At 44.3% G+C, this 15,656-nt stretch overlaps 1 protein-coding gene across 1 annotated transcript in view; it reads right to left on the bottom strand.

Moving 5' to 3' along the window:
• Positions 1–252: 252 nt before the first annotated feature.
• The window catches only part of MAPK8IP2 (mitogen-activated protein kinase 8 interacting protein 2), a 216,930-nt gene continuing 201,526 nt past the window's right edge, over positions 253–15,656 (bottom strand). The window contains exon 12 of the mRNA XM_078677937.1: positions 253–3,777. Within this exon, the coding sequence (XP_078534063.1) occupies positions 3,705–3,777 (73 nt within the window). The 3' untranslated portion in view covers positions 253–3,704. The remainder of the gene's footprint in view (positions 3,778–15,656) is intronic.

Raw genomic sequence — 15,656 nt, forward strand, 5'->3', positions numbered from 1 at the left:
AAAGTCTGACACGGTTTTCTTCTTACATTCATGTGTATGAGACTTGCTGGTTTCAGCTATATACTTAAACATTTGTCTGCCATTCACACAGTTACGTGCATACAGGCTTGCCATAGTTATAGTTGCATATATCAATGCCTGACATGTTCATATCTAAGTGCATACACAAATGCCTGATAAGATCATAGTGACCTACTTGCATGCACGAATGACATACTTATACCTACACATATTCATTTGTGACATGCACAGTTAAATTAAGAGTAGGTTTACTTGCCACATATATGTTTCACAGTGGTACAATTACAGTGATAAACGTACCAAATAACCATCGTAGCCTATATCTATGCACGACTGACAAATGACAGGTAAATATAAATCGAAACACACACGGACAAACACATATATGTGCGTGTGTGCTTCCATTTAAAGTATTTGTGCACACACATACACATCATTCATGGTCACAGTTACATGCAAATCTTGCAATACAATGTTATTAAATCTATTACAATCTCTAAATAAATATATACAGGACTTACCTGGATATTACAACATACATGCAAACATGTTTAATATAGTAACACAAAATACGTAAATGCTGGTGATACTGTGGCAATGTCATACTCACATGCATAACATAGCCACAGTTATCATAAAACATGCATATGTGAGGTTACAACACCTTACATGCAGACACACATCTGTGTCTTATGTGGTCACAGTAACATATACCTATCTGGCATGGTCACAGTTATACATATAAATGTCTGGAATGGTTATGACCCATACATACATTTCTTACATGGTCACAGTTACATTCATGTCTGACTTGGTTACAGTTATATACATTCACTTCTAGCACGGTCAAAGTCACATACATGTAAGTGTGTCTGTCATGGTCACAGATTTAGACACTGATGTCTGGGATGGTCACAGGTATTCAAGCATGCCTGACTCTGTCACTGTTACATATTCACATCTGATGGTGGGTCACATTTACACACATACGTGGCATGGCCAAACTTACATACCTGGATGTATACATTTCTGACATGATCACAGTTACGTGCATGCCTGATTTTTTAACAATAATATTAATTTTCTTCTGCCATGGTTTAAGTTACTTACATACTTGCATGCCTGACATTGCATACACTCTTCTGAGGTGGATACAGTTACATAGACGGTAAACATGTTCATAGTGTCACATATACCTGTGACTTGATTAAATGTAAATATGTGTATCGTATGGTTACCATAATATACATTGATTCATGTCAGAGATGGGCCCAGTAACATATGTGTGTGTGATGGGTGTCACCATTATACACATGCATATAAGTCTGATCTGGTCATGTTTACATACATTCTTTTGTGACATGGTCGTTGTTCCACATATGCACATCAGTGACATTGCCACTGTTATGTACATACAGGTCTTACGTGGTGTCAGTTACATACATACATGCAACTCACACACATGGATGACATGACCTCAATTACATGCATGCATGTCCAACACAGACACTGATACACCTATACAATTCTGAGTGAGTCATAGCTACATATATGTTTGTGGTTACAGTGAATACCAGCATAGATGTCTCGCATGATAACAACAACTTATTTACATGCCTGACATTATCACAGTTACATAGATGCCTGGCATGGTTATAGGCTGACATGGGCACAGTTAAATACATGCATGCCTGACATGCTACAGACATGTTTATATGCCTGATCGTCACACTTACAGTAATATGGGCAACATCACAAACATATATATTCCATGATGACAGTTACATTCATACATCTGTGACATGGTAAGATGCACAAACCTGTTCCACTACATATGTGCACTCATGTATATGTTCATCATTGTCTCAGTTACAACCACACATCATACATCCATTTTTTTTTAATGCATTCATTCCTGATACTCTCACAGGTAATTACAGATGCACTCTCAAGGCCTGCCTGTTATACAGAACAGAGTGTATCTTCCCATGTAACCAGCCCTACTCGTTCCCTGCACTCATTGAATTTTTAGGTAAATCTCTGCAGACACAGCTGGGTGAAATATCTCAGTTTGTACTGGTCTGTAGGTGGGTTCCACATCTCCCACCAAAGCAGCCCCTTTAGCCACTCACCCTTCTTTGTTCTACAGTCAGTCAGATGGGGGTACACGCAGATGGCCAGGGGAGTATTCCACAGCTATTACACGTTTAACATTATTAGGCAATGTATTAGCACATCACTCAGGAAAGGTTTGTCGCCTTCCAAGTACAAATGAGTTCAAAGTGAACCCTGAAGGAGCCATTATGAACTCTTGGCCAAGGAACAGTAATGCCTGGCGGGCTATAAACAAGCCCGCTCTATCACTCAAAACTCAGACCGGGTTAAATAATGCTATGAGGCCTGTCTATAACACAGTACAGTGGTAATCTGTTACAGTCACTGGGGCAGAGACAAGTTATACATAAAGGATGTGGCTGCAAGGAGCAAAATGGGGGACACATCTTTGGTCAATCTCATCCAACACCCTCTATCTCTATCTGAAACGTTTTAAGAGGGAGCCTGGACACATGCTTTCTTCTTATCTGCAGGCCACACTCTGGCCCTCATGTAACCAGTGCCTGGGTGATTCTCTGTGGAGCCCTATTTCTCAGCTTCGTTTGTGCTGTCTCCTGCCCCCACAGCCTTTGACCAGGTAAAAGGTGAAAGACACCCACCATGCCTCGAATTGCAGCGAGTCCTCTTTCCCTCACTGGTGGCCCCTGTGGCAGTCATACATATTTTTATGAGTGGATTAAAATGCCAAGGATTGCACCAGCATCCAGAAAGTCTATAAAAACAGACATGCAGCCGGCTGTACTTTCTACTGCAGACGACACAGGGTGATGCTATTCCATTTGATTTTCCAAGGATCAGCACTTCCCGCCATGTTCTCCTCAGCCAGTTAATAGATACAGCGCCCTTTTTCCTGAAGTCTTTCTTCTATGCAGAAATCAGTCATGATTGTTCTGGCCCCTTCACATCTTCTGCTTTTTGTGTTGATCTAGATGAGACCATTTCAGTGCGCACTTTCGATCCCCAGAATATTTTGTGGCGAGGGTCGGTCCTTCTGAAGAGGCGAGCCCAACGCCCTGAAACACTCTGCAAAATAACATTCAAGAACCTACGACCGCTAACATCATCTTTCTTGCATGGTTGCGAGGACAGGACCTCAGCTCTGTAATAATTGCAAAAGACGCAGTGATTTTCCCAGATGGGGTGAGAGGCAACAGCCAAGAACGAACAGATTGAAAGAAATCCCAAGAAAAAAATAAATCTAGTCTATCACTTTCAGCCTAAATAAAGGACACTCTGTCCTCGGGAAACCATCTGAATCGAGCCCAAAGTTTCATGGCCACCAGTAGCACTTTCAAGAAGTCCAGAGTTGAGAGGCAAGAGTAGAGTGGAGGCAGCAAGGATTCTCGGGATACCGGGGTCGGGGTAGAGTCCATGGATCGATGTTTGCAGGGGTGCTCAGCCACAGTGAGGAAGAATGGGATCAGTTTCCTCGGTATGTTTGGTGATATGTTGATGGGTGTCCTGGTACCTCTCTCCCTCCCCGAGGAGTGTAAGAGCCATGGAAGAGAAGAGGGAAGTCTTGATGGTTCCTTCAAGGCGACTGGTGTTGGGCCTTCAAGGAGGCAGTCTTACTCCAGATAGATGTCCTCTGTGGGACACGCGTACTCCAGGTGCTCCTGGAAATATTCCTGGAAGGCTCGGCTGGGAAAGAAAACAATGGTGTTACTTTTATAAACTCAGTTACATGGGACAGTCATAAGTACAGGTAATATTTGGTAAAAATAGTTAGTAGTGTGTATTTGGTCTGTTGACCTGCAGTGCTCAGGCATCCACATTGTGCTACCAATAAAGTATTACACATATTGGTTTATTTTGTATTGTCATAATGCAAGCGATGATTGGTAAAGATCAAGAGGAGGGTAAAAAATACAATTATATTAGTTTCAGACACAAAGACCTACATTAGCCCCAGTCAGAATTCACATTAAGTTGTTTTTGCATGGTAAACAAACAAGCAAAGTCTACACAACCTATTAAACTTCCTGACTATCTCCACCTTAGGCCACAAAAAATCTTTCTCAGTTGCTGGTACCTCAACGAGGAACTCTCTTCCATCGGAATTGAGAAAGATACACACTACCTTCAAGAAGCATCTCAAGACCCACCTTTCCAAACGTTTCTTGGGGTTGTCCATTGTCTTGAACCTTCTCTATCCCATTCAACTGAATATGCTCTCTTTGAATTAATTGTTTAAGCCAATTTTCTAACACACCGGTTAACTCTCCTTAAACCTTTGCATTGGCACCAGGGAGCATTGAGAGCTTTGTTAACTTCATTCTCTGATCTGTGTGCCCCTTATATATTGTGAACTGTCTTGAATATAACTGCACTACTCAGTTATCCAATTAAAATGTAGAGCGTCCTCATACTACATGGCTTCCGTGCTGTATAAACAAATTCAAATAAAAGGTATAACTAATGCATGCATTGAGATGAAATTAATCTTTACACATTAAACCCTCCACGAGGCATATGGTAAAGATAAGATAGCCGGTATGGGCACATAATAGGAAAGTACCAGATTTCAGTTCCATGAGAGGACAAGAAGTTTGGAAACCCTCAAAACGGAGTATTTTTTGTCATCTCACATATCAGAGTATCAAATTGTTTTGACCAATTTCTTTTTTCATAGCCCAGAAACGTACATTCATCTTTGATCCTTTTTAAAACCTCATGACACAGTGAGCCATGAACATTTACTAGTTGAATTAGCAACAGGACGTTCATCCATACAATAAAATGTGGATAATCACCTTAATAAGAGCCATAGCAATCTCACTCATCCCAAACACCTAGGACCTCACAGGCTGCTTAAAAATCATCAGTTGCGGAAACTCGCCTCACTACCACCACTAGAACCATACTCTGAAGAATTGATTCGGTCTTTGCTCTGTTCCCTTGTGTACGTTTATTAAAGGTTTTTACATGCCAACAAAGTGGACATAAAAACATCAAGTTACAAGAATCAAAAATGTAGAAAAAATTCCTTTGAACCGACCTTAAAAAGGTTTCTATAGAGCTTCTGGACATTGATTTATTATTTCATCAAGTTAAATACGATCTTCAAAAAGTGTACCCAATCTTCCACTGACATTTAGTCATCATAAAAAAAAAATAATATATATATATATATATATATATATATATATATATATATATATATATATATATATATATATATTCTTCCCACTCTCCTTACGAAGAAAGATTCGCACTCACGGGTACTTTTTTAAGATGTTATCTATTTTATTTCGATTTTCAGGTTTGCACAACCAACGCGTTTCAGTGTCTGCTGACACCTTGATCACCTATATATATATTTGTATTTGTTCCTTGGCCAGAGAGGTTTAAAAAACAGATTGTGAGTGAGAGTTTCTACCGTTTGCACACACATTGAGTATAATTTATCTTGACAACGTGTATGTGTCTAAACTCCGGTAAAATCCACTAAGAGGAGCTGCCCCCTCATTAGCACCCACCACCTGACTTCTTATGATTGTATAGACAATAAGTAATTCTAGGGCATCTCAGCAGTTAATACCATATGGCTATATCTGTCCCGTGCCTCAAAGAACAAGACATCAGCCTCCCTTCTATAGTTCTTTATCTGCGTTCTCGTTGCTCCAAAATTTGAACTTTGGTTGTAGCCAAGAGGCCTGGTGGGTCTTCATCAAGCAACATTTTCCATGATGTGCCTTACTGTTCCCTCGTCTGCCAAATCAATTTTACCAAAACCTCACATATATACCTAATGTCTGTAATACTTTTAAAAAAATTCACTTTTTTTTTAATACTACCATTTATTGGTTTTTTAAATAGCAAAAGAATAACAGGAATGGCATTTTTCATCATTTATTAGCATTCTAGTTGGTTCATGGCTACTAGAAATCATCTCATACTGATATATCAAACACATTATTTCATATTTGCAAAAGTACGAATTTCGCCATCCAATGACCGCGCATTCTATCGGAGGGGCTCAAATACAATATGCCTCTATTGGGTCCAGTCACTCCAGATCTTTTGATATTTCTGTCAGCAGCCACGGGCCACAAAGACCAGTGTTTCCAGGCTCATACATTGATGGAGACCTTTCTTCAAGCCATCCAGGGAGGGGGGCTTGGATGTCTCCACCCCTGAGTTATGTATTTCTTGGCAACTCTTATGTTTTTCTTGAGTTTTCATGTAACGTAACTGGTGTTATGTAAAGCTCTCTGATACCCGATGCAGGGTCAAGTTCGCGCTATATAAGACACGGTAAAAAAAACAGTAAACCAATCTACAATAGTGCCATTTTGTAACAGTTACTATCAAGGGTATGGAAGTGTGTAACAGAGTCATCTTGGAGGTGCAAGGGAACTTCCAACAGTTTATGTTTTCATCCCAGGTATTTGAGGGTATCACGCTATAGCTGGAGCACAAGGCCAGTAGCTGGTGACAGAGAAAGGGGAGCCATCCCTCCATACAGCAAGTGCAGCAGCTGTATATTGTTATTGGTATTGTTATTGTTATTGTTATCTGAGGTTTGTATAGCGCCAAATCACCGTCAGGTCTCTAGGCGCTCATGACAGAAGCAGTAACAACAGCTGAGTGAGAAGAGAAAGTACAGATATAGCAACATTACTTCAGATGAAACAGAAAGCTTCCCTAAACAGCAGTGTTTTCAGTGACTTCCTAAAGTGGAGAAGATGTGTTTCTTTGCGGAGGGACTCCGGTAGTTTGTTCCACAACTGTGGGATTTGGACAGAAAAGGATCTCCCTCTCTTGGTTGCCATTTTGAAACGCGGACAAGACAGCAATTGGGAGTTGGAAGACCTCAGCGCTCGTTTAGGGTTATAGACCTCAAGCCGTTCTTTTATATAGGCAGGCGCTTGCCCATAGATTGCCTTATTGGCGATACATAGACTTTTAAAATCCACCCTTTGCTTTATGGGGAGCCAATGTAGCCTGCACAGTAATGGGGAGGCATGGGTCTGTCTAGGTAATCTAAAAATTTGTCGCGCTGCATCGTTCAAAATGACCTGCAGGCGGTTAATTAAGATTTTTGGCAAACCTAGGTAGAGCGCATTCCCATAGTCAATCCTTGAGATTATTGTCGCCGAGACAATGGTCCGGAGCATATTTAGGGAGAGTAGGGGAACTAGCTTACGTAGCTGCCTGATTAGATTAGTACACATCCCAACAACAGAAGATATCTGGCTAGCCATTGTCAGCTCCTGGTCGATCTTAATACCAAGGCTTTTTACATTGGGGCCAAGCTCTTGGGGCCAAAACAAATCACTCCAGGGCGAAGCCGCAGTTGAGACCACTAAAACCTCCGTTTTTTGGGGGTTTATTTTCAGCAGATTTGTCGTCATCCAGCTAACCGTATATCTAAGTCTACTCTGGGCCTGTGCAGATGCCGTGTTGTCAATACTCAGTAACAGCTGAGTATCATCGGCATAGTTAAAAATTCTGCAGCCCATGCTGGCCAGGGAGTCTATCAGTGGTTGTAGATAAAGATTGAATAAGAGTGGTGACAATGCAGAGCCCTGCGGGACTCCGCACTCAAGAACACCCACTTCAGATATACAATCCCCTAATTGGATCCTCTGGGTCCTCCCTAACAGAAAGGATTTTAGCCATTGGAATGCTAGATCCTTTATCCCACAGGCAGCCAGTCTGTCCAGAAGCAGGGCATGGCTGACAGTATCAAACGCCGCTGAAAGATCTAAAAGTATCAGGGCACTTGGTTTCTTACTGTCAGCCATGCCTCTAAGCTCATCCAGCACCGAGAGCATTACTAACTCGGTGATGTGATGTGCGCGGAACCCCGCTTGACGCTCCTTGAGTAGGTGGTGTGACTCCAGGAACGAGGACAGGGACTTTAACACATGTTGTTCCAGGATCTTGGACAGAAAAGGCAGCTGGGATATTGGCCTATAGTTTTTCAGAATAGCCGGGTCCGCCCCTGGCTTTTTTATCAGGGGCTTGACACATGCCTTAAAACTAGCTGGTAGAAGGCCAGTGTCTAATGAGTTGTTTAAGAGGAAAATGATATGATCCTCTAGGACAGGAAGCGCCAGACAAAAGATTCCAGGGGGGCATGGGTCTGCGGGGGAGCCTGACTTGGTTCTATTTATGAGCTGTCCAAGGGTTGTAGAGTCCATGCCTGGAAACCTAGAGATGATGGATTTCGGGGGGGCTAGGGAGACCTGCGGTGCAAGGGGTCCATTAAAAGTATCCCTCTTAATATCAGACAAAATAGTTGCCACTTTCTCAAGGAAGTAACGTTGGAAGGTGTTACAGTCTATCGTTATTTCAGCCTTTTCATCTTTCTTACTCAATTCTTTTAAGATTCTAAATGTTTCTTTCTGTACATTAACTGCATTATTTATACGGGTTTCGTAATATTCCCCTTTGGCTGACACAATAAGCTTTTTATATAAATTCAAAGAGATTTCGTACTGTTCTCGGTCTGTACAGTCTTTTGTTTTCCTCCAGCATCTCTCAAGATGGCGAAGCTTTCTTTTATGATCCCTCAGAAATGGGGTAAACCAAGGAGCCCCATTTTCAGTACCCTTTATTTTCTGTACCCTTTCGGGTGCTATCTGGTCGATAGCCTCTCTAAGATTCGCCACTATAGTATTGTAGGCCTGGTCTAGATCACCATGGGGACCAATGATTGTATATATTTAGGAAGGACGTCAGTTAAGGCTTTTGAATCAACTTTTTTCCATTGACGCACTTTTTTTGTTTTAAAAGGTGGTTTGGCTAGAACACTATCGCTAGGAATATCACACAAGAGTAGGTGATGGTCAGACCAAATACAGGGTACAATATTCGTAAGGACCACCTCTGGATCAGAGGTCCAGATTAAATCGAGGGTATGACCCTTAATATGCGTTGGAGCTTCCAAGAGCTGTTCTAGACCTTGCGAGGTCATAGAGGACTCCAATTGGCGGGTTATCAGGTCTTTACATGCATTGTCCCAGTGGATATTAAAGTCTCCTGTCACCAAGATTTTTTTATATCTAGTACAAATATCTGAAATGATGGGGGCAAATAATTCATTAAACACTGGAGTACATTATGGTGGACGATAGACAGTTAGGACAATGAAACATGTATTGTTCATGGTGATCTTTACTCTAAGTATGTCCGCTGAATCTATTGTTTCAGCTAATAGTTTGACCACTGTTAGATATTTTTTAAACATAATTGCAACCCCCCCCCCGAGCATTATCCGGACGGTTGTGCCAAACAATGTTGTATCCATTTGGGAGGGCAGCTATAATATCTGGGGAGGAGTTGTCGCCTAGCCATGTTTCAGTAAGGGTTAGTACATCTATATCCTCATCCTGAAGAAGAGTAAAAATTTCAAGGTGGGGTTTCTGAAGTGACCTTGTATTCAGGCAAGCGAGCTTCAGAGAGGGCGAGTGGATAATAGGCCTACAGCTAGGGGATCGTATGATGTTAGTCTCCTTTAGTGTGGTCAACGTCGTGGGATTTAAAGTCTGCCCACCTAGGTCTAGTAAAAGTAGCTCACTTGCAGAGTATGTCAATCGCCCACCAGAGGTCTTGATCCCTGTGCCCGGTCGTGCGCGGACGGGCGCAGACGGGCAGGACTCTGGCACGACTCCGGCGCAGATCCAGCGCGTCCGCTGCGCGGAGTCATGGTCCTTTCCTTATAAGCGCTACTAGAGCGCATCACCCGCCCGGCCCACACCCAATATGGCCGCCAAACCCGGGAGACTGACCCTCGGCGTCAATACTCAGCCGAGAGCGGTCCGCGGGCAGAGGGAGTGGGGAAAAGGAACACGGGATACAGAGGGCAGCAGGAAGTCTCCAGGCTTCTTCGATCAAGCCGAGAGCAATGAAGTAAAAAATGCGCTGTTTCAAATAAAAAGATGCCCAAAGATCGGCAGGAGAGACCTCCCGGCTTCCGCCTCAGGAGGGGAAAAGTACTTCAGTCAGTTACCACTTGCGCGGGCTAGCAGGCTCCTTATAAGCGCTACTAGAGCACGTCACCCGCCCGGCCCACACCCAATATGGCCGCCAAACCCGGGAGACCGACCCTCGGCGTCAATACTCAGCCGAGAGCGGTCCGTGGGCGAAGTGAGTGGGGAAAAGGAACACGGGATACAGAAGGCAGCAGGAAGTCTCGAGGCTTCTTCGATCAAGCCGAGAGCAATGAAGTTAAAAATGCGCTGTTTCAAATAAAAAGATGCCCAAAGATCGGCAGGAGAGACCTCCCGGCTTCCGCCTCAGGAGGGGAAAAGTACTTCAGTCAATTATCATCCCATGGCCTATTTCGCTGACTCATAGGCCAGATTTCTGGTATCGAACTATCACATATTTATAATTGTCAGGTGTGCCGCTCCATAATAGGAGGTGATGTCAGCTGTCGCAATGCCCCCATTGAATGTGGACTTAAGCCATTTCTGTATGGCCATAAGAGGCCTATTGAACTGCCCACAACTTTCTTGGAGTGCTGAGTTGATCCTCACGAACCAGGATTGTAGAATGGCTTGGTGTTAGTTTTGTACACAGTAGATGTTGGAAACTGGGACACTGGTTTATGGAGGCGAAACCTTGCTCAAGCAGCAACCATAATCTCTGTCGGGATGAAACACAAGAAAACCCCAAATGGATCTCTTTTTAACCCACTGGTAGCTTGGCGACAAATTTGTCAGGCTTAACTTAGAGGCAATGTGTAAAGTATTTATGCAGCACTTCAAACAGTAATAAAGAAAAAATACAACACAAGAAAAATCCCACCTCAATTTAGAAAAATTGAGTAAAATGTAACAAAATTATTTGACACCAAAATGACAGAAAACCCAACCAGTAGAAACGGAGATAAGCTGTTTTAAAGAATCCAGATAAGTAAAGTGCCTAAAAGCACAAAGTGCCACTTGCGGTCATATGGTCGGGCAAGACCGGGGGAAAGACACAAGTTCAGACTGACCACAATGGAGCAAGCACCGAATACAGGGACCAAGTTAGTACCACTGAAAGAGTTACCTTCAAAGTCCAGCATGCAGTTAATCATTTGTGGTGGAAGGGACAATGAGGAGAAGGAAGAGCATCGTGGATGGTTGTCGATAAGGTGTGAAGACCCGGCTGGGCGTTGCTGTAGCGTGAAGATGTCGGACGTTATGGACTGTCATTGCTGGAGCTTTGCGTTAGTCACAACAAGCTGTTGATGCTGTAGTGTGAAGTGCAGATCTTGCGCTGCCAGGCATTGTTGGTGGTCGCTGTCTCACAAAGAGTCAGATTCACTGGAACTTCGCATTGGCGGGAGGTGCGGGTGGCAAGATCTTGATGAGAACGGGACATTTCACATTTGTGAAGAACCCAAAACTTCAGGATTTACCCTTTTCGTTGGAGAGAAGCTCAGCAAAGGTAACAGCAAGGGTCCAGGCCCTTAGGGGCACCTCTTGGCGGTCAGGAACTCACTTTAGCAGAGGCCAGCAGGGCTCAGACAGGTCCAGATGCAGGTCCAGGCAGCTAGTCAGTTGCAGTAAGACTTTGAAGCTTGTTATGTCCCTCTAGCTCAAAGTAGGAGGTCAGTCAGCGGACCCTTGGAGTTACTTCAGCCTGTGATGAAGGGTGCAGGTCCAATCTTCCTTCTCAGCAAACAGGGCAGCAGGCAGCAGAGTAGCAGGGCAACAGAGTGGGAGTCGTTCTGGCAGCAGATCGGAAAGGCAGTCTTCCTTGCAGGAGTGTACTGAAGGGTTGGGACTGAGGGCCCAATATTAATGCGTGGTGCCCCCTTTGAAGTAGGGGAAGTTCTCAAAGAATTTCCTTTGAAGTCCTTAAAGTTTCCTCTCTTCACTGCCCCTTGGCTCCAAGCTGGCTGCATGAACAATGCAGTGGTAACAATTCCTTTGATTGAAGGCAGAGCACATCCTATTCAGTTGTAAGTGGGGGTGTGACCAGCTCCCCCCATTCTGCCAGTTGATTGCCCATCCAGGCACACCTAATCCCTCTATTGTGTGTCTGTCTGTGAGGAATAAACAAAGTCCAACAGCCAACTACCACCAGTTATGTGACCCAGGAACAGTCTTTATGCACCAAATGGTTAGAGCAAGAGAATATCAACTCTCTCAAGGTGGCATTTTTAGAATTGTGACTTAAATTCTATTTTACCATTATAGAGGGCTTTAAATTACATTTCTGTAGACAACAAACTCAATATTCCTACCTGCTCCCAATTTAAAGTTGTAATTTATTAAATGTAGTAAGTTAACCCAATGTTATTCTATAGGAGAGGTAGGCCTTGCAGTAATGAAAAACAAATGTAAGAGTTTTTTTACTGCCAGAACATGTGAAAGTTAAAAGTAGATGTCCAACTTTTTAAATATACTGTACCCTGCCCTATAGGCAATTTAGGGCCTATTCTAAGGGTGAGATGTGCTTTAAAATGTAAGGTTTAGTCCTGGCAAAAGGTTTACTTTGCCAGGTTGAAATTATAGTTTAAAACTGAACCCATGTGCCGCAATGGCAGGCCTGAGATGTTTAAAGGGTTACTTGAGTGTGTGGCACCATGAGGGCAGCACGCTCACTAGTAGCATTTAATTTACAGGTTCTGGGCAGCCGTGGTCCATGCAGGTAACAGCAGTGGAGTTGTGGGACCGGGTAAGGGGGGGATTTTGAGGGACGATGGAGTGGGAAAATTAAATAAATAATTAATTTTCCCTCTGCATCGTCCCTCGAAAGCCCCACCCCCCCCCCCCCACAGCCCCACCGCCTCACCGCTGTTACCTGCATGGACGGTGGCTGGTTCTGGGTACACACAGTACCAATTGACTAGGCACTTCCAAGTAAATTAAAGGTGCCAATAAGGTGTAAGCCAATTCTACCATTTTTAGAGGAGAGAACACAGTCCTAACGCTAACAAAAACAACATCAGCAAAAAGGGAGGAGGAAGACAGCAGGTTTGGGGGAAGACCATCCTAAGACTGCCAGGTCTAACATGTGACCCACCCCAGCTGAGAATGGGGAGAGCTTTCCAACCTCCAGGGAGTCCTCATCATTAAGGCGGAAGAACCTGGATAGACCATCAAAATTGGTGTGGTCTGACCCAGGACGATGTTTCCCCATAAAGTCCTTCCCTGTAGGGAGATGGACCACTTCAACAGCTTATGATTCTCACCCCTCATTTGCATGAGCCATCTTAGGGGCCTGTGATCTGTCTGAACCCGGAAGTGTGTCTCCAACAGGTATGGTCTCAGCTTCTTCAGTGCTCATACCTTAGCAAAAGCCTCTCTCTCAATAGCACTCCACCTTTGTTCCCTTGGGAAGTAACCTTCTTCCAATGAAGGTTACAGGTTGGTTTAGGCCCTCCTCATTTAACTGTGCTAAGACAGCTCCTACGCCCAATTCTGAAGTGTCTGTCAGCACAATAAAACCCTTCGAGAAGTCAAGAGCCTTGAGTATATCTGCTGTACACAAGGTCTCCTTGAGGGAGTCAAAGGCTTTCTGACACGCATCTGTCCAGATGACCTTTTTGGGCTACGCCTTCAAAGTCAGCTCAGTTAAGAGGGCAACAATGGTACCTTATTCCTTAACAAACCTCCTGAAGTATCTGGTGAGATCCAGGAAGGACCTCACCTCAGTCTATGTTTTGGGAGGTTGCCAGGCCAGAATAGAGACAACCTTGGCCTGAAGGTGCAGCACCTTGCCTCACCCACCATGTATCTCAAATACAACTCAGTACCCTGCCCTATCTGGCACGTAATGGCCTTGAGAGGCAGGCCAGCCTGTTGCAGGACCTGAAGCACCCCCTGGATGTGGTACAGGTGTTCCTTCTAGCTGGAGTTGAAGACCGCTATTTCATCTAGGTAGACAGAATGCCTCCTTCCCAGCCCGACCCTGTTCATCAACCTCTAAAAGTAGGCAGGCATTCTTCAAGCCAAAGGGCATCAGTTTGAACTGGAAGTGGCCCTATGGGGTTGGGAATTCTGACCTCTCTTTTGCTCCCTCAGTCAGAGCGATATGCCCGCACCCTGATGTGAGATCAAAGATACTGAGGAAATTGTCAGCACCTAGCTTGTCAATGAGCTCATCAGCTTAGGGGATGAGGTGAGCATCAGTCTCTTTGACGGAACTGAGTCCTCTGTAGTCTACACAGAGCCTTAGTTCTGGATTGGTGCACAGTGGGGCAGCCTTGGTTACCCGCAGCACCACTGGGCTGGGCCAGGGTCTTTTGGGGAATTCAATCACCCCTAACACCAGCAATTTGGAGACCCCCTCCTTGATAATGACCTCAACAGTCTGTAAATTTTGTTTCTGGCAGGCTTACTATCCCCAGTATCTATGTCGTAGGTACACAAATGTGTAAGCCCAGGGGTGAGGGACAAAAGATAATAAAACTGCCACAACAACTGGCAACAGTCACTGTGCTATTCTGGGATCAGAGTAGATGGGAGGTTAACATCATCTACTAAGCCATCATGCTCCTTGGAAGACAGAAAGTCAGGGAGAGATTCACTCTCCTCTTTCACTCTGTCATTGGTCACCAAGAGCAGGGTGATCTTAGATCTCACAAAGTATAGTTTGAGGTGGTTTACACGGAGCACCCTTAAAGGGCTTCTAGGGGGCTTGAGATCCATCAGGTAGGTGGCTTTCCCCTTCCTCTCCTTCATGTTGTATGGGCCTGTCTAAATAGTCTTAGAACACTCTGGGCTGTCCAGGCTCCATGACCCACACCTTCTGGCCAGGCTGAAACTTCAGACCATCTGATCATACCAGAGGTTCATTACTTCTTGACTGGCCTCAAGATTATCTTGCGCCTTTTTCCAGAAGTGCTACAGCTGGTTGCAGCGTGCCAGCATGTAGGTGACCAGGGGGTTTCTGGGGAGCTTCACACCACTCCTTCACAAGGCTGAGAATTCTGTTAACGGGATGCCCATAAAGGACTTCAAATGGGCTAAACCCAACCCCCTTATGTGTCACCCTGTAGGCGATCAGCAGGAATGGCAAGGGAATGTCCCACGTCCTCCTCATGGGCTCAGGCAGGGTCATATTCAATCCTTTCAGGGTCTTGTTTAACCTCTCAACAAACCTGTTAGTTTGAGAGTGATATGGTGTGAGGAACTTTTAGGTTACCCAACACTCATCTCACATGTACTAAATGTATGCTGACATGAAGTTAGTGCCTCTGTCAGACACTATTTCCTTGGTGGTTAAAAGTCTCCATCAGGAATTCCCTACCCCCTGCAAATGCAGTCACCCACCTCAGAGGGATGGCTTATGGGTATTGTGTGGCATTGTCCTTCAAGACCAGGATAAACTTGTTGCCAAAGGCTGTCTTGATATTGATGCCAACCCTCTCAAATGGAGTGCTAACAAAAGGCAAGGGATTCAGGGGAGCCTTAAGCTTTTTTTCCTGCTTTTCCTTCTGGCCTGGCGGGTGGTGCAGGATCTGCAGAACATGTGAAGTCTGGCTTTGTCCGGGCCAATAGAAGTGGGGGACAAGCCTGGCAAAGGTCTTGTCCTAGCCAAGATGTCCTGCCAGAGGCATATCATGAGAG

This window comes from Lissotriton helveticus, chromosome 1_1 (genome assembly GCF_964261635.1).
Source record: "Lissotriton helveticus chromosome 1_1, aLisHel1.1, whole genome shotgun sequence".
In the NCBI taxonomy this organism is placed as follows: Eukaryota; Metazoa; Chordata; class Amphibia; order Caudata; family Salamandridae; genus Lissotriton; species Lissotriton helveticus.